The following is a 23,839-nucleotide window of genomic DNA, read 5'->3' as shown; positions in this document are numbered from 1 at the left end:
AAAATATTTAATAGAGAGGGATAAGCTTGAGCCTATCCACCTGGAATACGGAAGTGACATTGATCCAGCACAAACACAGATGAAACTGACATTACAAACACTAAAAGCGACTAACAAGAATTAAGTGGCGCTAGATAGCCTTTTCGGCTAGATACGCCGTGCATGAAGATAGTTGTAGCAGGTAGCAACTACTGTCTCTAAGTAGTGCTATTTCTTTACACTAAACAGCAGAGTTTGCCACAAAAAAATTGAGACTACCTGTACAGCTTGAACAGAATCATCTGAAATACAAATATAAGACCTTAGCAAATCTTGAAAGAACAAGTTCAACTGTTATACCAGCAGATACCCACAAACACTTAAGTCCATCATTGTCTAGTATCCACCATACCGTGCAACCATCCTTCGCAGCTGTTGCTGCCTCTCAACAGATTCCTCAAAGCGATTCTCCAGGAAATCGATGTACCTCAAGCTGGATCCTCCAGGCATCACCTGCCTCTGCATTTCATACTCCTGCAGGTTCCTCGGGTATTCCCGGGCAAAGCGATAGTAATCATCCCTCCTTACCTCTGGATCCACAATATATCTCTCTTGATGCCAAGGCTGCTCCTGAGGTTCATGGAATCTGCTTCTTGTTATTCTGATCATTGGTGGAGTGCCATCTATAGGGGGCAAAACATTTAGTGGTGGCCCTGGCATGCCAAACACTGACCGGATAGCGCCCTGATGATGAAAATAAGGATCTCTCACCATGCCACCACGGGGGAGTTCAGGAGGAACTGGAAAACCAGGCCCATGAGCAATTCCATGGGGGCGCCCAGGAGGAACTGGCCTGTGAATTGCACTGGCTTGTGAAGGAAAATGTGGGTGAAGATATGCTGGAACAAGCGGATGAAATGGTATGTCACCTACAGGGGATGAAAATGCACGGGTCCTGTTCCCACGCACTTTTTTCAGCCTCTCCAAATCTCTGATGAACATGAAAGTACAGCAAGCACCTAGATCAAAAGGTTGATCACACTTTGCACTGTCTCCTCTCTTTTGATTGTAACCTGGATAGTCCTCTTTTCTGAAATCAACTTTGGCAATCATTATAAGACAAGACTCAAATGCTAGATGCTCGATACACCAACTGTCATATGGCATTCCTATCTTGTGGCTAACATGAATTTCACCATAGGGCCGAAGCAGGTGCCTTGCATTCTGAAAAAACCCCCATACCAACTCCTTGTGCAAACTAAAGGTCAGAGCAAAATGACTTAATAAGTTAACTATAACAGAGCCATGGTTAACTAACTGCAATTGTAAACCACCAGCTAACTAATTTACAGCTACTTCCAGTTAACCTACAGATGGAAAAACCTTGTGCTTGCAAGTTAAAAGAACAATTTTATGCTGTTCTAGGTAATTTTTTTGCATCTCTTTGTCCATGTTTTCCCTTGTAAGATAAATACTGCCCTCACACAAATAAATGACTTGTCTTTTCTAATGCATTATAAATGGAGGGCAATAAAGTCATTTAAGTTGTTTAACTAACTTTTTGTATAAGTTTAAAATGGCTTATATTTGAATCAGAGGGAACAAACTAAAGAACAAAGTCCTCTCGACTATGAAGCGCATTAGCTATTATCTGTTTAATATGATATCACATGATGATTATTCCTGTTATACGAACAAAGAAATGTCACAAGGGAAAGCATAAAATTCAGTAACTACAACAGAAATATGGAAGAAACTGAGAGAGGTAATACTTGATCAAACGCAGATCGTCCTCTTTTCCTTTGAATCCAGCATGAGGAAAGTTGAAGACAATCCGATCAAACCGTCTCAGCTTCAAGTCGGTGTGATCCTTCATCCTTTTCGCATCAATGCCATGCAAAACAGTGACTCCCAATCTTTTCAGCTCCATTATATTTGATTCCGCTTTGCTGTATTTGTCCCTCAGGTGCTCTGTCAAAAGTAATGGCCACAAAAATGACAGCGAAATGGATAAATACAACTAAGGCCTTGTTTAGTTCCCAAAATTTTTCTCCAAAAACATCATATCGAATTTTTAGACACCTAAATAAAGTATTAAACGTAGATGAACCAAAAAACTAATTGCACAGTTATGAAAGAAATCTTGAGACAAATCTTTTGAGCCTAATTAGCCCATGATTAGCCATAAATGCTACAATAACCAACATGTGCTAATGACGGATTAATTAGGCTTAAAAGATTCGTCTCGCGGTTTCCAGGCTAGCCGTGAAATTCGTTTTTTCGTTCGTGTCCGAAAACCCCTTCCGATATGCGGTCAAACATTTGACATGACACTCCTCCCAAAAATTTTCTCAATCTAAACACCACCTAACAGTCATCAGATAATCACGCCAACAAGCAACAGTGTTATCCCTTTGACTAGGTCGTACGGTATACAGAGGCAGTTCAATGCACGTGGAGGTCTCAAGTCAGGATTTGGAATGAAGCAAGCAGGAAACATGAAACTGTATTTTTTTTTGAAGCCCCGGAAACATGAAACTGTGAGCATTAAAAAAATATATACCAGAAACCACCCACCAGTGGTTGTCATGGAATTATCATGGTAACTATGTGACATGGTTTTTTTACTGTTGTATGTTAATGCTTTTATCATTTCACTGCTGTTTCTTTTCTTCTAAGAATCTAGTGTGTTTTGCTGGGATCCTAAATTCTTTACTGGCTCTATTGACTCTTGAATGAGCCACGCGACAACAAATTTTGTAAATAGCATAATAACATTTGCCATGTTGGACTTCATGGTGCAATCTCATAAGAAAGCACAGATAAGAAAGCACAGAAGAGGTCATGCCAAATTGATGATCGTCAAAACCGCCACACCAAAACTCACCATCATAAGATAATACTACGCACCTAGACCTAGTGGCCCATTGAACTATATGGTCAAAAAGGTACATAAACACATGTCAAGCTTATCCAATTTACATCATTCAGTAAATGCAAAAATGCAGTAAAAATAGAAGTAGCAGCAATGCTCTCAGCATGCAGTTGCTTCCAAGACATACATTGAAACAATATGCACAATAAATCCTTTGCAGGATTTACCTAGCATTCATGTATTGAAACAATTATGTATTTTCAATATATGCAGGAGAATAGTGTTCCATAAAAAGATCCAAGTAAATCCTTAACAATAGTAGTAACTAGATGGATACCCAACGCGTTGTTACGGGAGAACTGTGCGATAATGTAGTAGATATGAGTTCTAAAAAAAAATTTTACATACTATACGTTTTTTCATGTGTTTATATATTTTTTTGCCTTTATCAGTTATTCATAGGTTATAAATGGTTGGGTTGTATGGTGTGTCTATTGGGGAAGAAATGCAATTTACACTCTTGATGAATCATCCAAAGGCTAAAAACAATTGAGGTGATGTGAAAAGATGCAATTTACACCCTTGATGTATCATCCTAATGCTAAAAACAATTGAGATGATGTGGCTTCATTAGAGAAGAGAGAATTAGCATTAACTATACTTAGTGGGCTTTAACTCTATAGAAAGAATGGATACAACGCAATTTATTGGGCTTTAACTCTATAGAAAGAATGGATACAACACAATTTATTGGGCTTTAACTCTATAGAAAGAATGGATACAACACAATTTATATGTCATATTACTTCCTCCCCATTCTATGACATCTTTTAATACCCAAAATGAACCCCTTCTAATATAACCTTCGGTTTTAATATAACCTTCGGTTTAATGGAGTAAAATGTACCAAATCTAGTGTATAAAAATTCTCCTAGAATTGACAAATTAACCAATAAATTCATGCATGTAACCTCATCCCATCACTGCTTCATTTATTATCTATAGTTCTACACACATATCCAAGGCGAGAGTTTAAAGCCCTAATAACAAATGCATCATCCAAAATGGTCGTGCACGCACAAAAATATGCACCATTGTTGACGAGAAGCAAGAGGAAGGAGAGATGATCGAACCAATGGAGTCCAGCGAAGTGGCGACGACGTTCTCGCCGGAGCCGAAGGCGGTGGCGAGCGCCAGCGAGAAGGAGAAGTTCCCGTCCCCGACGGTCAGTATGCTCTGTACGGAGGAGTAATGCTTCAGCCACTTCACCCCCTCGTCATCCCCCTCCGCCGATATCGCGTTGACCCCCTCGCCGTCGGTCACCGGAACCCCTTGAGGCGCCTCGCCCTTGCCGTCAGCAACAACCGCGGCCACGGCGGCCCCCTCCGCCGCTGGCACCGCGACAACCGCGTCCCCTTCCGCCGCTGGCGCCGCCTCATTCTCGTCAACTGCCGCGGCCACCGTGTCCCCATCCGCTGCATGCGCCGTCCCCTCCTCCTCCTCCTCCTCCTCCTCTTCCTCGACCATCGCGGTAGTCGTGTCCCCCTTCGCGGCAACCACGGTGGGCGGCACTGCCTCCTCCTCAAGCAGCGGCACCTTCCCCCCGCCCTCATTCGCCGCCGAGGCCGCCGCCGCACTCGTCGCCTCTCTCCCGCCGACCACGATCGCAGGCACCCCCTCCCCGGCCCCGCCCCCGCCTCCCGTCACCACCGGCGGCGCCGCCGCAGGCGAGAGCAGCGCGACCGCCATCCGCGCGCGCGCGGCGCGGGGGTGTGTGCTCGTGAGTCGTGACACGATCACACGATCGGTGGAGTGGGCTTGCGGAGCGGGGGGCGGTGTGTGCCGCGGCGAGCGGAGAGGAGAGGACGCGGAGGCGGAAGGGCGTCTTCGCTTTTTGACATGCCCAAGAAAACTCGCGGGTTTCCGAGGACGCGTGGGCCCCACACGCAGTGACACTGCGCTGCTGCTGCTGCTGCGTGGTTGCGAAGGATTCGTCTTTGAGGGTGAGACATTTGTCACGCGTCACATTTTAAATATAAACTTAGTCCATTTATAAAAAAAATTTCAGGTTTTGCTGAAAACTGTGAGTGAAATCTTTTAAATTTAATTAATCTATTATTAGTATACGTTGGTTACTATAATATTTATGGCTAACCATATACTAATTAGGCTTGAAAGATTCGTCTCATGATTTCTCCATAACTGTGTAATTAGTTTTAATTTTCATCAATACTTAATGTTTCATTTAGATGTTCAAAGATTCGTCTCATGATTTTTCCCATAAGAGCAGGTACAATAGCAGGCTATAAGTCAGCTGTAAGAATATTTTAAACAGATAAGAGGGGAGAGAAAACGGAGGTGGGCTACTAATTTATAGCCAGCTGTACACGGACTCCAAAACAAAATATATGTATGACATGTGGGACCATGTATTGATGTTTTGTAGCTAGCTATTGTATAAATTAACTATTAAATTGACTATAGATGAATTGGAGCTAGTAGTTGGCTATACTATTGAACTTGCTCTAACCGGCGCTGGCCGTAGCAGCAGCAGTAGCAGTGCTGTAGTAATAGTAGCGTTTGTGTGACCACACGTGGGGTCCACAGATAGCAAGTTTGTTTGGTTGGCCAAATTTGATAAGTTGGGAGGCTAATTTGGCTAGCCGGATGGGCCATCTAGCTGACAAGTCTGTTGGAGTGCCTTTTTTCGTCAAAATGACTAAATTTTGGCTTGGAGGGTGAGATAGTGCATCTCTTTGGAGATGCTTTTATGAGTAGCTTTTGTTATTTCTTTGCTATAGACTAGTTCCACAATATTGTTAGGTAGCTGAATCATATATTATATCGCTTATGGACCACTTTTGAACCACGTTGTGGATGCCCTAACAGTGTTACCGCCTAACCCGGAATAGAGTGAGGCCTGTTTAGTTCGCAAAAACTTTTCTTAAAAACATAACATTGAATCTTTAGACATCTAAATGAAGCATTAAATATATATGAACATTAAAAGTAATTACACAGTTATGAGGAAAATCGTGAGACTAATTTTTTGAGCTTAATTAGGATGTGATTAGTCATAAGTGTTATAGTAACCAACATGTGCTAATGACGAATTAATTACACTCAAAAGATTTGTCTCGTGGTTTTCACGTAGATCTGAAATTTATTTTATAGTTAGATTACGTTTAATATTTTAAATATTATCAAAAACTTGATGCGATGTTTTTGCAAAAGTTTTTACGGACAAAAAGGCCTGAAAAACACGATAAACCAATGGGAGGGGTTGCGTTCCACCTCAGCAACGTTCGATCAGAAAGATTGTACTCCCTACGTCCCACGTAATAAGGAATTTTGATTTCTTTTTTAATCTTTGCTACTTGTCTGATTAAAAAATTAAAAGTATTATTTATTTTGTTTATTTTGTTTACTATTAAAAGTAGTTTAAGTATTACTTATAAATTTAATTTTTTATTTTTACTAAATTTTTAAATAAGGCGAATGATATAAATTACATATGAATAGTTTAAAATCCTCTTTATTATATGGCGCTGTTTAGTTCTAAAAACTTTTCTCAAAAACATCACATCGAATCTTTGGATATCTAAATGAAGCATTAAACATACATGAACATTAAAACTAATTACATATTTATAGGGGTAATCATAAAATCTTTTGAGCCTAATTAGGATGTGATTAACCATAAGTGCTACAGTAACCAACATGTGCTAATGACGGATTAATTAGACTCAAAAGATTCGTCTCGCGGTTTCCGGCCAGAATCTGAAATTTGTTTTATAATTAAACTACGTTTAATTCTTCAAATATATATTAAAAACTTGATGTGATGTTTTTACAAAAAATTCTTATTTAGTTCTCAATTTTTTTTTCCAAAAACATCACATCGAATTTTTAGACACCTAAATAAAACATTAAATATAATGAACCAAAAAACTAATTACACTATGAAAAAATTTTGGCAACTAAACGCCATCTTACTAAACAAAACAAATATATATAGGTAGCAGTAGTGCTATACGCACGGAGTACCAGTTGTGTGTGGTATGTTTGGTGGTGTTTAGATTGAGAAAATTTTCGGAAAAAGTGCCACGTCAAATGTTTTATCGAATGTTGGAAGGGATTTTCGACACGAATGAAAAAAAAAGAATTTCACGGCTAGCCTAGAAACCGCGAGACGAATCTTTTGAGTCTAATTAATCCGTCATTAGCACATGTTGATTACTGTAGCATTTATGGCTAATCATGGGCTAATTAGACTCAAAAGATTCGTCTTAAGATTTCTTCCATAACTGTGTAATTAATTTTTTGGTTTATCTATTTTAATATTGTATTTAAAAATTCGATGCGATGTTTTTGGAAAAAAAATTTAGAAACAACGCCTTTGCCGTAGCAGCACTTTGGCCGGTGATGGACGGGTCGTTTCCTGTCAATCGACAGCCGACCGACGTGACAGCATAAGAGATTAAAAAAATAATACAAATTCGTAGTCCCTCTCGCCAGGAAGAAATGTTTTCGCGGTTTGAACGTCCGTTTTATTTAAATTTTTTTAGAAAAAGATAAAAATTGGTCACACATAAAGTATTGCTCATATTTTGTTGTCTAATATAAATAAAAATATAATCATAATTTTTTTAAATAAAACAAAGAGTTAAACATTATAGATAAAAATTAAAAATATTTTATTTTGGAACAGAGTTTCTCATCCTAACATTTGTTTTTTTACTAGTTTGCATGGTTGGGGTTCGTCATGAAACGTCAAACGTTATATTTGTACTTAAACTACTTTAAATATATTTTTTATATATGTTCTTAGCAATTTAAAAGCTAATACATAAAATAAATTTTAAATATACTTAAAATTTAAGATTAATAATTTAAATTTTATTTAGAAGTACAAGTACCAGCGAATAAGGTGTGCTAAAATTTTTTTAAAACCTACATCATGTAAAAAACACATAATATTGGATTATCAAATTCTTAGCCACATGCTCATACTATGACAAGCTTTTTTGAGTCTATGTAACCTAGTTTATAGAACAAAATCTTATCCCAACTATAGTTGCAATTGAACATCTACCAAATTTATCTAACCTTAGACATGGCAAGCTGCAGTAAAGTGTTGTTAATAACCAAGTAAAACAACAAAGTAGCGTTGCACCTTTGAAATTTATTTTTATCTAAAATATAATTACTTTCTCGTATTAAACAATCACAATCGTCTTCTATCCATATTTGTTTACCTATTTTCTTATTAACCAATTACAACATTCTCTTATATTATCTTACTTTTCTATTTAACACTAGTGGTAATTATATGTTTTAACGGAGAGGAGTAAGCAAGCGCAATTTGAGATAGCTTAAACTGATGAATTAACTGTTATTCACGTTAGTTATTTGAGGATATAAGTGAATGAATTAAAAAATGAAAAAAAATAGAAAACCATTCTAAAAGGTTCTATATATAGACTTTTTTTTACGAAACAAACTATTTAAAAACTTAAAAATGGTGCCGATAAAATTAAAAAAATAAAAAAAATCAGACGGCCGTAGTCGTGAACTCATGATGCAACGGGGCACACTCTGCTGGTAGGTGGGTGATCCAGTACTGTACAGTGGTAGCCTGGTAGGAGTGACAGGCTACTAGAGAGGAGCTGCTCAAAGCAATGAAGCAGCCTGTGCTACATGCCTAGTACATTGTTAGGTTGAATAATAGAATTAATTACTACAAAATTAAAAATTTAGAATATATGATTGATTAATTTTTATATATAACTTTTAGAAAATATCATTTAATGGCTTTAAAGCATGCACGCAAAAATCAATAAATATTTTGATAAAAATAATGCTGCCAAGCAACAAAGCAGACAGAGAGAGGAAAGAGGAATCAATCCATGTTACCGTGGCCCCGTTCGGCTTGAGGGGATTAATTAACTTATCCCTGGTACAAATAATATATTAATAGATTAGTATATGATTAATTAATTATTAATTATTAAAAATATAAAGTAAATTAATATATTTTTTTAAAATAATTTTTCTATAATTTTTTTTAAAAAAATACGCTGTTTAGCCGTTTAGGAGCCGTGCGGTGAGGGGTATATCAACTTACGGTGACAATGAACGCGGCCCATGTAAGAGCAAGAATGCTTTCTGTAGAGCAGGGCAAGAACTCCGTTTTTCCTGATTCGGAGAAATATTTCAAGATTCAAAGTACTGCTAGTAGTGTATGGATATATGGCTCAAGATAAGATCTCTCTCTCTTTTTTTTCCTTTTTGAAAATGGCTCAGGATAAGATCAACAGCTAACAGTTTTTGTTTGCTGCTAGGGCGATGCCAATCTGTTGGAAATGCTGTACTGCTACCGCATGTGCTGAGTGCTGACAAAGCAGCAACAGATGGCGAAAATTCTCCAGATAGAGCAAATTTCTTGATTGTAAACTTCAGATAAAAGGCAATTCCATTGTATGGCATCGAATCTGACAAGTGAAGTTCTTTTCAAGAGAAGCTTTTGTTATTTGTGTCAATAGATGGGCTGGTTTGGCTCCAGTAAGGATTAAAATTCTGATCATTGTTCTCTTCTGATCAACGGATATACGTAGTACTACAAGACCCCAGAATATTTTTGTTTACCACACTAATCAGTGTTTCAGTAGCAGTAGTCGTCATATTGGGCTTACCACTGTAGAATAACAAGCCAAGATTAACCAGGGTGGTTTTCGTCCCTAAAGACACCTGCATTACAAAAAGGAAGTTGACTGTTGTGGTCAGTCAGAGTTTGCCACACAAAATGATCCTACCGGTGCAGTTTTGACACGGTCGATCTCACACAGCACCTCTTCAAATTAAGGTTCCTAGTGAAATACTGATCCTTGTAGCATTTAGCAGGTTAAATACTCAAAAAATGTACACCTAACGACGATCATTCACTATCTGCGTGTAGCATACGATGCAATCATGCTTTCCAGCCACCTCTCTTTCTCAGCAGGATCCCTGAGGCGATATTCCAGAAAAGCATAATAATCCAAGCTGGTTCCTGCAGGCATTATTTTGTTTTGTATCTGAAAATCCCTCTGCAGATTCATTTGGTATTCCATGGCAGAGTACGAGCAGCTAATTCTTTGACTTGGCCTAAGAATAGGTATCGGCCGCTCCTGAGGTTCAAACAGACTGGTACCTGTGATTCTGCAAATTCGTGGAGCAATGCTTCCTGCAACAGGCAAAAGATTAGGAAATGGCCTTAGGATGCTGAGTATTGGATGGATATTCCCTTGATGAAGAAAACACACAGTTGCTCCTAGGCTGCGTTCGTGATGAAGGTGGATAAGGTAACTTATCCGATACGAAAAATATAGTAATAGATTAGTACATTATTAATTAATTATTAATTATAAAAAAAAGAAATAGACTAATATGATTTTTTAAAACAACTTTCCTATAGAAAATTTTTGCAAAAAATACACCATTTAGCAGTTTGGGAAACATGTGCACGGATAACGAGGAAGATAAGATAACTTATCTTACCTGCCGAACGGGGCCCTAGTAAGCCAACAAAATTACCTGGAAAATAGAGTTGATGCCTTTGAGCAATTCCAGCCGAGTACAGGCCAAAAGTTACTGGCATGTTGACTGCATTGACTGGTGGTTGAAAATGTGACCAATGCCAAGTTCTGAGAGGTTGAAACGGTTGAGATGGACTCCAGTCACTTGCCAATATTTCAGGATGGACATTGCTTCCTCCAAGGGATGGGGTTGAACATATCCTGCTTGAATGACCTTTCTTCTTCTTCTTAAGGTCTCTGATAGAGAATTTGAAAGTGCAGCAAGGACCTAGAGGGAAAGGTTCATCGCACCTTCGACCATCTCCTCTCTTATGGTTATAACCAGGGTAGTCTTCTATATGGAAATCAACTTTCTCAACCATAATAAGTGAAGATTCAGAGGCCAGCTGCTCAATATTCCATTTATCGTACACCCTTCCTCTCTTGTGACTAACATGGATTTCACCATAAGGCCGAAGCAGGTGTCTTGCATTGTGGAAAAAGCCTCTCACCAGATCCTTGTGCAATCTAACAGTCAGAGCGAATGGTTAATGAAAAGTTAACCAAGAAATAGAATATGCAAAAACAGCAACCTGCTTAAGCATTGCTATTTACTGCTACATTTTCAAAGGTTCTTGGCTCTACCAAATGCAGAAAGATAACATCAGCTAACAATTTAATGACTGTCATCACATAAAATTCTAAGCTTCTTATGGCCAGCTTCGTGAATCTATTTTTCATATGTTTGAAAAAGGAAAACATCTAGCTGCAAGTTACAAGAAATTAATTTTGCAATTCAAGTGTCTTTCATTAGAAGAGCATATCAAAGAAGGAACTAGCACAAACTATTATGCATTCATGTAGCACTTGCACAAAGAGGTATGTGCAAAGATCTAGAAATGAAAAAAAAATTATTGATTATTCTTCTTGATTCGAAGATGGGATCATTTGTACAGTAGGATCTAAAGCATAATGTATTCTTTCCTATGGAGGACAGGAGGTGATACATGTGACACATATAACTTGTCTAAAACATTATTTATGGTTATCATGTGCATAAAGAGCTAACTGTGGAGATTTAACTCAAGTTTGGGTATTCAACAATTCATGTGAGGCCGCATGTATAGCCATGACACCAATACCTCACTAGAAGTACTGTCTCACTTAGGGCCTGTTTGGGGAAGCTTTAAATTCTGAGAAACAGTTGCTTGGCAGCCAGCTTCTGAGAATCTGGAAAATCTCTTAAACCCAGCTTCTCCAGATTCTGGATTCTTAGTTCATTTTCCAGAATCTGTAACTATAGATTCTCAGAAGCTATGGATTGTTTGGGGCAGCTTCTAGCGGAAGCAGCTTCTGACAGAAGCTGCAGCTGGGAGAAGCTCCCCCAAACAGGCCCTTAGACTCCCCATATTACTTTGTTATCCCATTAGTTGATTCATTTGCCCTTTAGCAACTGAGAGATATTGTTTGTCATTTGAACTAGTTCCTCTAGAACATAGGTGTCATTTGCCTTGATGTGGTATGGACCCAAAGCCTCCCACTAACCATAGCTACAACCTAAGAGACTAAGATCTATTCCACTGGTTTATACCATTAGCAGTGAGCGATATTGACTAGAATTAAACTGAAATAAAAACTAGTTATTAAAGATTATATTCAAAGGCATTTGCATCCCTGTGTACTTCTATACAAAACCACATGATAGCGCAACTCCTCGTACAAGACATATAAGAAGCTCTCTCTCTCTCTCTCTCTACACACACACACACACATTGTGGTACGATAATACTACTGATCCATATGGGAAAAGACACTAGCTTTGTTTGTTTAGGAACAAATCAAACATTGACGGTATAATTATCGCAGGAGGGTTCACATACTTGATCAGGTGCACATCGTCCTCCTTTCCTTTGAATCCAGCATGAGGCAAATTAAAGACAATTCGATCAAACCGTCTCATCTTCAGGTCAGTGTGATGCTTCATTGTCTTAGCATCAACACCATGCAAAGTTGTGGCCCCCATCATTTTTAGTATCATTATATTAGACTCTGCTTTGGCGTACTTGGTCCTCAGTGTCTCTGGACAACAGGATTACCCACAAGAAATGCAACTAATAATGATCACAAATGTGAACTATAAATACTTAAATACTCCCTTTGAGCATGTAAGATAAGCAGTGGCAGCTCAATGCATACAAAAGAAAAGGAAGACAGAATTAGGAATGATGCAAATAGGGATAACTTGGAAACTGTGAAAAAATGATTTTTTTCCTAAATAAACTGATAAACTGTGGGGTTTATATGGAGCCAAATCAGACAGCTTTTATGAAACATCCTGTTCCCTTCTTTTTTTTTCTTTTGTTTAATACTAGTAACAATTTTCTCACAGTTTCATTTAAGTTTCCACCTCCCAAAGAATTTTTTATGTGGCCTCTTAGCAATTGCTTGAATGGTTCTATTCTTAAATCAAACTTGAAACAAAGAAACTGATAATAGATACAATAATAAAGCAGATATATCATGTTGTAAGTGCAAAAAGGATATATGAAGGCTACCTAAAAACTGATCAGCAAAACAGATAAAAGGAAACCAATGTGAGATGATAATACAATAAACTGACCGAGACAAGTTAAACTGTACCACAAAAATTACAGTGTTTGTGTTCCAACAACCACAGAGAACAGATAAAAATAGAAACTGTGCTCAATATCTGTGTTGCTTCAACAGTGTGCACCCCTAACAGCGCAGAACATTTTAATTATAATTAGCATACCACACATACTTAACAAAAAGACTAAATTTCAAAGAAGCCCCCAAGTTTAATGGAAAACCTAGGTTTGTGGGGAAAAACTTTTGTGAATGTAGAACCGTAAATTTTATAAATACCCTATCTTTGTAGCCTGCTGAAATTAGATTTTTTTTAAAAAAAAAATCATCTGCATAGGCAATTAGGCACCAAAACCCTACCTTAACCAGAAGGTGACATCAAATTCTATCAAAATCCTAAAATGATCAGGTGGCATTATTACTACTCCATCCATCCAAAGCATAGAAGGCAAGAGAGGCATCAGGTATGTAAGCGAGAAAGGCGGCACCTTTATTTGCCGAGATTGATTAGAGCTGCGAGACGAAGCAACCACCGAACATACCGTAGGAGTCCAGAGACGTGGAGACAAGGTTCTCGCCGGAGCAGAATGCAACGGCGAGCGCCCGCGAGAACGAGAAGTCCCCGTCGCCGACGACCAGGATGCTCTGCATCGAAGAGTAATGCTTCAGCCACCTCGCCCCCTCCTCATTGCCCCCCTCCTCCTCCTCCTCCGCACTGATCGCCGAGACGCCATCCACTACGCCCACCTCGACCATCGATGCCCTCGCCGTACCGGCCCCATTCCCGCCGCCGACCGCCGGCGCGGCGTGCCCTTCCTCCGGCGACGCCACCGCCATGCGTGCGCGTACGCGGGTTCGTCGCCGCCTCGTCAGCAGCTGCAACGCTAGTCCAATGGAAGTGGAGACGGTCCACGTTAAGTCCAACCCGTTTCAAACCGCCTCGACGCGTGGGGCCCACGTGGCAGGGCCAGGGGGCTTCATCCTAGTTGGGCCGGAACCGGAATCCGGCCCACGTGGGGGCCCACATTGGACGGGCCGGAACGGGATTGCCACGTCACGTTCTTGGTTGGGCAGGAGCTGGATTACGGCCCATGTGCGGCCCAGATTATATATGGGCCCGAACGGGTAATTACGGACCGCGCGTGGAGATATGAGACGAATGGCCCAGATTTATTTAGGCAAAGTCTGGGCCATTTATTTATTCACCTAATAGTGCTGGTTTGGAGATACTCATCCTGTTTAGTTTCATAATCATTTGCATAGTGGCATGCCTGATGGACCTGCTCTGCTTTCCTACGATTTTTTTACTGTTGCTGAGATGACCCAAACTTGTTATGTAGGATCTGTTCGTAACCATTTTCAGGGGTCAAACTGATATATTTGTAAAGGAAAAAATAATTTGTGGATAAAACTTTTATGTAGGTGTTTTTATGATCAAAAAACATAGATAAAAAATAAACTAGAACATCAAGGTTAAAAATTAGAAAAAACTCAAACCAATGATCACCTCGTCGGCGTGAGATGGACGTGCGACCGGCCGGCGAGAAGAGACGAACACACACAGACACATGATCAGGAGCGAGCATGATCGCTCGCAACCAGCAAATGATTGCAACCAGCGGACGCAGATCTCTCTGTTCAGTTTGTTCTATTCGTGATCCGACAGACAAACGACGCCTCCTCATCCACAAATCGAGGTGCAATCGAACGATCAGAATGGCCGGAGCTCTTACTGCAGCTAATGGCATTGCTTAGATTAATGTACAGTGGCAAAAGTACACCTAGGTACAGAGCTTTGCTGCTGCTAATTAATTTCTTAGCTAATCAACAGATTGCGGTGGCGATTAATTACTAGTTACTGCTTGCTATGGCTGTGCTAAGATTCCAAAAATTTTCAGACGGAGTAGTCCGAGACGGCGAAGGAGCAGCTCGACGACGAGTGCGGCGCGCCCGACGCGGGCGACGCCGGCGTCGCGGTGGCAGTGGTGGTGCCGGCCAATGACGGCGTCGTCGCGGGCTGCTGCGGCGGCGGCGGCGACTTGGCGTCGTCGGCGGTGGACGCGGGGCGCCGGATCTCCTTGAGCAGCGCGACGACGTCCTTCATGGCCGGGCGGTCGTCGGCGCGGCGCGCGACGCAGAGCGCGGCGACGGACAGCGCCTGCCGCATCTCGTCCACGTCCGCCTCGGCGGCGGCGCTCCGGAGCCGCGCGTCGAGGAGCTCCGCCGCGTCGCGCTTCGCCTGCACGTGCTCGCGCACCCACTGCACCAGGTGGGCGCCGCCCGGCAGCGTCGGGTCCAGCGGGTGCCGCCTCGTCAGCATCTCCAGCACCACCACGCCGAAGCTGTACACGTCGCTCTTCTCCGTGATCTTCTGCATCGACGCGTACTCTGATCACACAACAAAAAAAATTCTCATCAAATTACATCGAATTATCAGAAGAGAAAAAAAAATCTTCAAAATGCAGTAATAATGGGGCTGTGAAAAAGCGCGGGAAGTGTAGAGAATTTTTTTTTGCCATTTTGGACCTGGTGCCATGTAGCCGTAGGAGCCGGCGATGCGCGGCGGCGGCGGCATGGTGGAGTCGGCGAGCTTGGAGGCTGGGCCGGAGAGGACGCGGGCGAGGCCGAAGTCGGCGAGGTACGGCTCGTAGGCGGCGCCGAGGAGCACGTTCATGGCCTTGATGTCGCCGTGGAGGATGGCCGGGACGCAGTCGTGGTGGAGGTACGCCACGGCGTGGGCGACGCCGAGCGCGACGTCGTAGCGGGCACCCCACTCGGAGGCGGGCGCGCCCTTGGTGGCGGCTCCGCCGCCGTGGAGGAAGCCGCTCAGGCTGCCGTTGGGGAGGTAGCTGTAGAAGAGCAGCCGGGTGCCGCCGTTCGCCGCCCAGCCGAGGAGCCGCACGATGTTGCGGTGGCGGATGGAGCCCAGCGCGGCGATCTCGCTGCGGAACGCGGCGGTGGTCGTCTCGTCCGTCGACCACATCTTCTTGACGGCCAGGGTGTAGCCGTTGGGGGTTTCCACCTTGTACACCACGCCGGAGCTGCCCGTGCCGATCACGTTCGCCGACGTCAGCCCGCGCAGCACGTCGTCCATGGAGATGTCGAGCTTCTGGTAAAGCGTCACCTCCCACGCGCCCTCGCCGTGGATGATCCGGCCGGTGGCGCCACCGCCACGGCGCATGCGGGCGAGCAGGTAGGTGGCGGCCACCAGGAGCACCGCGCTGACCGCGGCGAGGACGGACATGGCAACCTTCAGCGCGGAGATAGCCCCGCGACGGGAGGACTCGTCGGAGCCATCACCGACGATGAGGTGGCGGTTGCCGGCGAGGTCACTGAGAGGAAGCTTCTGGAAGAACGGAGTGTCCGGGAGCTCGCCGGAGAAGGCATTGTAGGAGATGTTGAGCGTGACGAGGTTCTGCAGCGCCGCCAGTGAGTCGAGGCTCCCGGAGAGCTCGTTGTGCGACAGGTCGAGGCTGCCAAGCTTGTCGAGTCCGGCGAATTGGGACGGGATCTCACCGGAGAGCCGGTTGCAGCTGAGGTTGAGAGAAATCTCCAAAGACGGAAGCGTCCCGATCTCCGAAGGAATATCGCCGGAGAACGCATTGTCGCCGAGGTCCAGCAGTTGCAGCTTCTGGCAAGAACCGATCTCCGGCGGTATTGCACCGGTGAGCCGGTTCTTCCCCAAGTAAAGCTTCGTCAACTCCGGCATCGACCCAATGCTGGAGCTCAATGCGCCGGCGAGCTGATTGTCGGAGACGTCAATCAGCTGGAGGCTGCGGGGCAGCGTCTCCGGCAACGAGCCGGACAGAGCATTGGAGTGGAGGTCAAGGAACTCGAGGCTGCTGCACCCCGAGATCGCCGCCGGCACCGGACCGACGAGGTGGTTGTTGCTCATGTCGAGGAAGTTGAGGTTCTTGAGGTTGCCAATCTCGGCGGGTATCGTGCCAGACAGCCGGTTGCCGTTGAGCCGGAGCCGGTAGAGACTGCCGCAGCTGCCGATCTCCGGCGGGATGAACCCGGACAGCTCGTTGTTGATCAGCAGCAGCTTCGTCAAGTTCTGCAGGGTGAACAGCTGCTTGGGGATCGTGCCGGTGAGGTTGTTGTACGACAGGTCCACCGCCTGGAGGCTCGGGCAGTCGGCGAGGCTCGCCGGCACGCCGCCGGTGAGCCGGTTCCTCCACGCGTAGAAGAGGGTGAGGTTGAGCAGCCGCGGGAAGTCGATGCCGATCTGCCCGGACAGCGCGTTGTTGTCCACCTCGATGTCCGTCAGTGACGTGCAGTTGGAGAGCTCCGGCGGGATTACGCCGGTGAGCTGGTTCGTGCTCAGCTGCAGCTGCTGGAGATTGGGCAGCCCGCCCAAGGTGGCCGGGATGCTGCCGGTGAGAGAATTTAGCGACAGGTCGATGAGTGTGAGCTGCTTGCACTGCCCGAGCTCCGGCGGGATGGCGCCGACGAGCTGGTTCTGCCATAGGAGCAGCGTCTGAAGCTTCTTGAGCTGGCCGAGCTGCGGCGGTATCGGGCCGGAGAGAGAATTCTGGTAGAGGTACAGGCTCGTGAGCTCGGTGCAGTTGCCAATGGACTCCGGGATGCGGCCGGAGAGCAGCGTGGTGTAGATGGCGATGGTCTGGATGCTCCTGAGCTGCCCGATCGTCTCCGGCAAGCTGCCGGACATGCCGGTCTCGGCGAGGCCGAGCATTGTGAGGTTGCTGCACCCGCCGATCTCCGCCGGCAGCGGGCCCTTCAGCCCCTGGTTCCCGCCGGCGCGGAGCACCTGCAGCCTCTTCAGGTTGCCAATGCTCGCCGGGATCGTGCCGCTCAGCTCGTTGTCGTAGAGCGTCAGGTAGGTGAGGGCGGTGAGGTTGCCGATGTCGTCGGGGATGGCGCCACGGAGGGAGTTGGAGTTGAGCGCGAGGGACTCGAGTTTGGAGAGGCGGCACAGCTCGGCCGGGATCGCGCCGGTGAGCTGGTTCTTGCTGACGTCAAGCGTGGCCAGCTCGCCGTACCCGCCGAGGTCGGGCGGTATCTCGCCGGTGAGGTTGGTGCCGGAGAGCACCAGCGTCCTCAGCGACGGCGCCAGCGGCTGCAGGCCCGCCGGCAGCGGGCCCTGCAGGTCGACCGACGTGACGCTCAGCCCCACGACGTCGCCGCGCGCGTCGCACGACACGCCGGCCCACCGGCACGGGCTCGCGTCCGCCGCCCTCCACGAGTCCAGCGCGCCGCCCGTCGGCCGCAGGGACGCCTTCCACCGGAGCAGCGCCTGCCCCTGCTCGTTCACGCCATGGCACGGCGCCACCAGCAGCGCGGCGACGGATATAGCGAGAACCGCAAGCCTCGCGGCGACGGGCGGCGGCATTGGCGAGCGCCACGGCGAGGTGGACGGCGACGAGCGCGGGGGCGGGGGGCGACGTGGTGGATGGCTTGGTGGTGGTGGTGATGTGGCGGTGGCGTCTGCTGCTAACTAAGCAAGCCTTGGGATTGTAGAGGGGGAGACCCCATGATTTGTTTATACAAGAAAAGTTTAGGAGATCTGGATCCAAATGAGCACTAATCAAGCTGCTAATTGCTACTAATGTCTACTGCTTTTTTTAATCTTTTTATTCCAGTGTATTTTTTTCTACAAAGAACAGATTTGGTTGTTGCACTGTTCATGTGTGCACTAAGTATAGCACTGACCAGTCTGATCCGATCTTGGCTTGAGCAAAATGGAAATTGGTTATTTATTTTGTTGTATAAAAATAAAAATTGGTTCTTGAAGTTTTTAACCAGAGAAGGATAATGCATTGAGTTATTTCTTTAAGTGATGAGAAGCTGGAAGGAAGGTGGTGGCATAGGGTGTGGTTGCTGCCATCATCTGCATTGCTGCATATGCTAATCCCTAGTTGGAGTACTTATTGCTACTGCCATTACAGTGTCCTCTGATTAGTTAATTAGCTACTGTTGCCTTGGAGATGAAAACATCTCTGGTTCTTTCTCGTGTTCTGTGAAAACACAGGCTGCTAATTCTCTCGGTAATCCAACTTTTATCCACTGTTAGATGGAAGAGCATTTTTCAGACTTTCAGTGTCAGTTAAACCTCGTTCCTTTGTGCTGTATTTATGCCCCAGGGGCTGACAGTGGCTGTTACTGCTCTTTAATCTTTTGTCATGCATGCATGCATGCATGCATTTGCTCCTTTTCTGGGTGTAAGTGTGTAATCTTCTAAATGTTTCTGATGGCATCAAGTGTTGCTTTACGGCTACCTCTTTGCCGAGATGGTGGTACTGAAGATTTACTATTACTATTACTTTACAGTGACAGTGAGGTAAGTACAACTGTAAAAAAACGCAACTTGAATTGCAGTCCTGCCCCATTAGCACCAGCCCAACAAGAAAGTAAACATATTTACCTTAATTGTCAATTCAACATGTTTCTTTTATTCTCAATTCGTCTAGTTCTCTTGTTCAGATTCCACCATGAAACAATTATTCTGAGACATGAGGTGATTTAGTTAGCTTCTTTGACATTATAATGTCATCAGTACTCATCACTCACAGTAATCCCATTTCACATGTACAAGAAATTAATCTTATAAAAAGAACAGTTACAGGAGGCGCTTCTGTAATTCAAAATCTCAAATTACCTTTCAGTTAATGGGAACCAATCCGTCCTCTGATCTGAAATTATTCTTTCTGCAGCTTCCTAATAGGTGTTCAGGTTCAGAAAGCATGCTCATGTCACATGCCTAAGTTTCTGAAAAAGAACACTAGGATGATACAACTGCAGGCAAATCCTAATTACTTGCTGTGAACTCATCATGGGCATCAGAGAGAGGCTTCCTGTTAAAGAAAAGAAGTAAGGCAAAGGGAATAAGAGAGGAATCTTATGGTGCACATGACAGTAAAGATAGGTGAAGGTTAGTGCCATACTCATAAAAAAATTAGCAACTTACCCATGTGAATATATAGTTGGCAAACCGCTGGAAAGTAACCTAAAAAGATCAGACGCGAGCTGATAAAAAAAACCTAATTTTTTTCAGCAAGAACATGTACATGTCTTTGAGTGGAAGGGACAATGAGGAATAAGATATTATGATAACAATTGTTCATTTTAATCTCCCTGCACTTGTCAAAATCCATACTTTTGTCATTAGTTAAATCGTTCGGTCGATCTCGACTGTACCATCACTACGGCTGGTAGATCTCTGTGGGGTTTGAGCGATTACCATTTCAACATCAAGCTCACTACCTTTAAAGTCCAAAGCACAATACTTGAAAAAAATGTTCTTTTTTTTTCTCAACCTGCTTGGTGGACCCAATTATTTCACCATCTTTCCTGCTTTGTGGTTTCAATCAATTTTTACACTTTAACCATTTCCCTTATCTTTCCAAACCAAATTTAAGCACGCAAATTTCCATTTGGATGGCTCGCGAGTTGCAAAACTGAAAACTATAATCGAGCAGAAGAAGAAGAGGCCTACCACATTGTCTGAAAGCTGAAGTCAACTATTCGAATTAACCTTTTTTATGTTTCGTACTGATGTAAAGTATAAACAGATAAAATAACTCTCACTAATCGACCATCACTTGCGCCTAACTTGAGGTTAGAATGCAGTCACATGGTGATAATGGACAAGCTAGGAGACATGTTAGGTGTCACACATGGTTGATAATGTTTGAGTAATATTGGATGGTAACAGCACGGGAATATGAGATGATTTGGATTCAGATCCCATCAAGGATGCGAGGACAAGATGGAGGCATGCAGCAGCACATGGTTGCGTTTAGGTGGACTTATCACGCGATTAACTAAGATAAACCTGTACCTTGATCATGCCGTGATGCAGTTCTTTCTTTCACAGCTAATTCTTCCGTTAGTTCTCTGACATTAGGACATTTCTCAGGCCTCTCGTTGCAGCTGCAGCCAAGATCTGATCAGTGATCATATGCCGTCTGTTCCTTCAACAACTTTTTTTTAAAATATTTTCTAGTTTTATTTTATTTTTCACAGTTGCATCGAACTTACGCGGATAGATCCAATCGGAGAATACATCTGAATGCACTGTCAAAAGGTAATTAGAATTGATGTTCAGTTAAGAACATTCTGGCACTGAAAGGTTGAAACAGCTAAACAATGTTGCAGACAGAGTACATTCTTTTTAACCTCAGTTTTCACAGTCATTTCCTGCTTGCAAAAGGCAGGGCCTGTGGTATGCTAGCAGTAGCCACCAAAACAGTGAGGCATCTTAGCTAAGCTAGTACTAGTAGTACATTGTTAAAGCTACTAATTCACTATTATATATAGCTGTTTGGAGTCACATTCTCCAAAATCAGAACAGTCAAGACATCTATGAACAGGGGTAAAAATCAGTGGCTTCATATTTTGTCACCTCTTTGAGGGTACCTACAGGCTACAATCATAGAACAAGTAACCCAAATTACCAGCAACAATGCACCTAGGTTCTAAGCAGTAATTACTGATAGTAACAATTTACTATTACTATCACCACCAAGCAGGATGGTTTCTGTCAGGTAAGAACATCCTGCCACCACTGCAACAGTTAAAGATGGCAGAAGAACGGAATTTTTAACTTCTAGGTTGTTTCATTCGGGTCTTGTTTAGTTTCCAAATTTTTTTTCTAAAAACATTACATCGAATTTTTAGACACCTAAATAAACCATTAAATATAGATGAACTAAAAAACTAATTGCACAGTTATGTAAGAAATCTTAAGACGAATCTTTTGAGCCTAATTAGTCCATAATTAGCCATAAATGCTACAGTAACTAACATATGCTAATGATAGATTAATTAGGCTCAAAAGATTCGTCTCGCGGTTTCTAGAAATTCGTTTTTTCATTCATGTCCGAAAACCCCTTCCGACATCCGGCCAAACATTTGATGTGACATTTCTTTTAAAAATTTTCTCAATCTAAACACCACTTCAGTGTGGTGTCAACCTAAGAAATGCTAGACATAGCCGTGCAATTTTTCTAGCCTGAACAAAGCTGAGCACAAATTTACGAGCTTGGGGAATCTGTCTGCCTCACTGGACCTATCTGTTCTGATCATAGCCTGTCATAGTAATTGGCTAGCTCCAATTGTAGCAAATGGTAAGAACACAGATTCAGTTCAAATCAGTGGTCATATAAATGAAGATAAGGGCAAGGCCACATATTCTGAAGATTCGTGTTTCTTCCCTTCATGTCAATTGAAGCCTACACACACAAGAAAACAAGAATATTTGAACTGAAAACCAAAGTTTAAGATGAAATTAAGCTACTCATAAAAAATCTTATGTGACTATAACACCGGCATTTGATATAGTACCATGTGATCAGATCAATCTGATGACTATGTTTTGATTCAATCAGAAAGGAATAGGACTTTTCACATTTCTCTTGTCCTAAATTTATAATCTCACTATGATAACCAATACCTTATACCGTGAAGGATGTGTGATATCACCAAGATGTGAACTGCCACCTGTTTCTAGGGTTAGTTCAGGTGGCACTACCCCATGTTTGGTGTTTTTTTCCCGGAGAAAACGTTGCAAAGTGATCGACTTGTCCCACACACTTCAGAGTTCAGACCTCACAAGAGGCCCCATCTGTATCAGCTGCCTGAAACTTCACATTTTTTTGCATCGCAAAGATTGAAACTTTATTTATGCAGAGTGGATGCCAAGAAGCAGGAACAGTGTGATCTGTTGCTAACTGCTACTAATGGTCGCAATTTGCAGAGCTTTAGTCTCTGTTGCTCTTCACTTTCTTGGGTCATTTCAGTGCTCCCTACGTACGTACAAAACGCCTATTGGTTGGAGATGATGTTTCAGTCCTTAATTTCAGGGTTTTGTTTCTCTTAATGCACACATCAAAGGCTTTATCTTTATGATTCTAGGTATTTTATGGGGGAAAAGATCCCAAGTTGGGCACAAAGATTTGTTAGTAGTGCACGCTTGGGTTCAGGTTGTGCATTATTTTGAGCTTTTATGGTGATTTGATTAGGTTGGAGAGGATTTGGAAGATGAAGTTATCCACACTGAGGAATGAGAGAACAGACAAAATAATCAGGCCCATGGATGTTTAACAAACATGTGCAAAGAGACTGGATGGAATTTGGAATCAGTTTGCTTTGATGATTGAGGCTGTTTGGGGGCAATATAATCATAGTTGATCCGATGGCCAACTCTATGATTGAACACCAACCTCGAATGTATCTCAGATAATAATTTGTTTTTCGGTCAGCATATTTTATTTTGTAGATATATCTATTGCTCATGGTTAGATCCTACAGAATTGTTCATGGACTGTGTTTTTTTTTTTTTGGCCTTCCCAAGCAAGCCTAATTTGGCTAGAGAGAGAGAGAGAGAGAGTCCATGTAACTACTAACATATGGAAAATTTATGTTATTTCCATGCTGCACTGTATGAAAATATAATAGGAGTAGATTCTACATTAAAAATTTGCCTAGCTTTTATGTGGACTAGTCAATTATATTATCCTCACTTTTCTTTACAATAGGCTCTTCAAACCACATATGGTGATTGTACTCTCAACTTAGGTTCAACTTCAACATGCAGGTCTCAGGGTAGTTTTGTGGTTGTTATATCGTGCTTATTTTATTTTTCAAGGCCAGTTTGTGAAAGAAAATATGAAAATGCAATTCCCTTTTGCAAAAAGAATTATTAACACTTCGCCGTTTCTTTTATCTGACGTTCTGAAGCTTTCCTGGTAATAATTAATTGGATTAACTAAAGGAAAGCTATGCTGCTAAAATTTTGGACCAAGCGCAAGATGAAATATGCCCCACAATTTGCTATATAGGAAATGCTAATTTGTCACTT

At 43.1% G+C, this 23,839-nt stretch overlaps 3 protein-coding genes across 7 annotated transcripts; all 3 read right to left on the bottom strand.

Moving 5' to 3' along the window:
• Positions 1-46: 46 nt before the first annotated feature.
• On the bottom strand, positions 47-4,646 carry LOC102721956 (heavy metal-associated isoprenylated plant protein 41-like). 5 transcript variants are annotated; one of them, XM_040527669.1, is made up of 5 exons: positions 3,988-4,646; positions 1,752-1,950; positions 913-1,237; positions 751-832; positions 587-662 (listed from the first exon to the last, which is right to left on the bottom strand). In XM_040527669.1, exons 1-4 carry the CDS (start codon positions 4,601-4,603, stop codon positions 770-772), a joined length of 1,203 nt encoding a protein of 400 aa, XP_040383603.1. In that variant the 5' UTR covers positions 4,604-4,646; the 3' UTR covers positions 587-662; positions 751-769. The 5 variants fall into 5 exon arrangements, with proteins under 5 accessions (XP_006661353.2, XP_040383600.1, XP_040383601.1 ...); XM_040527667.1 differs by having other exon boundaries at positions 546-662; positions 751-1,237; XM_040527668.1 differs by lacking the exon at positions 587-662 and having other exon boundaries at positions 677-832.
• Positions 4,647-9,582: 4,936 nt separating this feature from the next.
• LOC102721674 (heavy metal-associated isoprenylated plant protein 41-like) lies at positions 9,583-13,854 on the bottom strand. Its single transcript, XM_040527855.1, has 4 exons — positions 13,560-13,854; positions 12,291-12,489; positions 10,403-10,938; positions 9,583-10,166 (listed from the first exon to the last, which is right to left on the bottom strand). Exons 1-4 carry the CDS (start codon positions 13,852-13,854, stop codon positions 9,799-9,801), a joined length of 1,398 nt encoding a protein of 465 aa, XP_040383789.1. The 3' UTR covers positions 9,583-9,798.
• A 1,057-nt stretch (positions 13,855-14,911) lies between these two features.
• Positions 14,912-18,427, bottom strand: LOC102721393 (leucine-rich repeat receptor-like serine/threonine-protein kinase RGI4). Its single transcript, XM_015840902.2, has 2 exons — positions 15,544-18,427; positions 14,912-15,405 (listed from the first exon to the last, which is right to left on the bottom strand). The coding sequence occupies exons 1-2, from the start codon at positions 18,368-18,370 to the stop codon at positions 14,912-14,914; spliced, it is 3,321 nt and encodes a 1,106-aa protein (XP_015696388.2). The 5' UTR covers positions 18,371-18,427.
• Positions 18,428-23,839: the final 5,412 nt, after the last annotated feature.

Source organism: Oryza brachyantha, chromosome 9 (assembly GCF_000231095.2).
Source record: "Oryza brachyantha chromosome 9, ObraRS2, whole genome shotgun sequence".
Taxonomy (NCBI): domain Eukaryota; kingdom Viridiplantae; phylum Streptophyta; class Magnoliopsida; order Poales; family Poaceae; genus Oryza; species Oryza brachyantha.
This window is presented reverse-complemented; position numbering and strand designations above follow the sequence as displayed.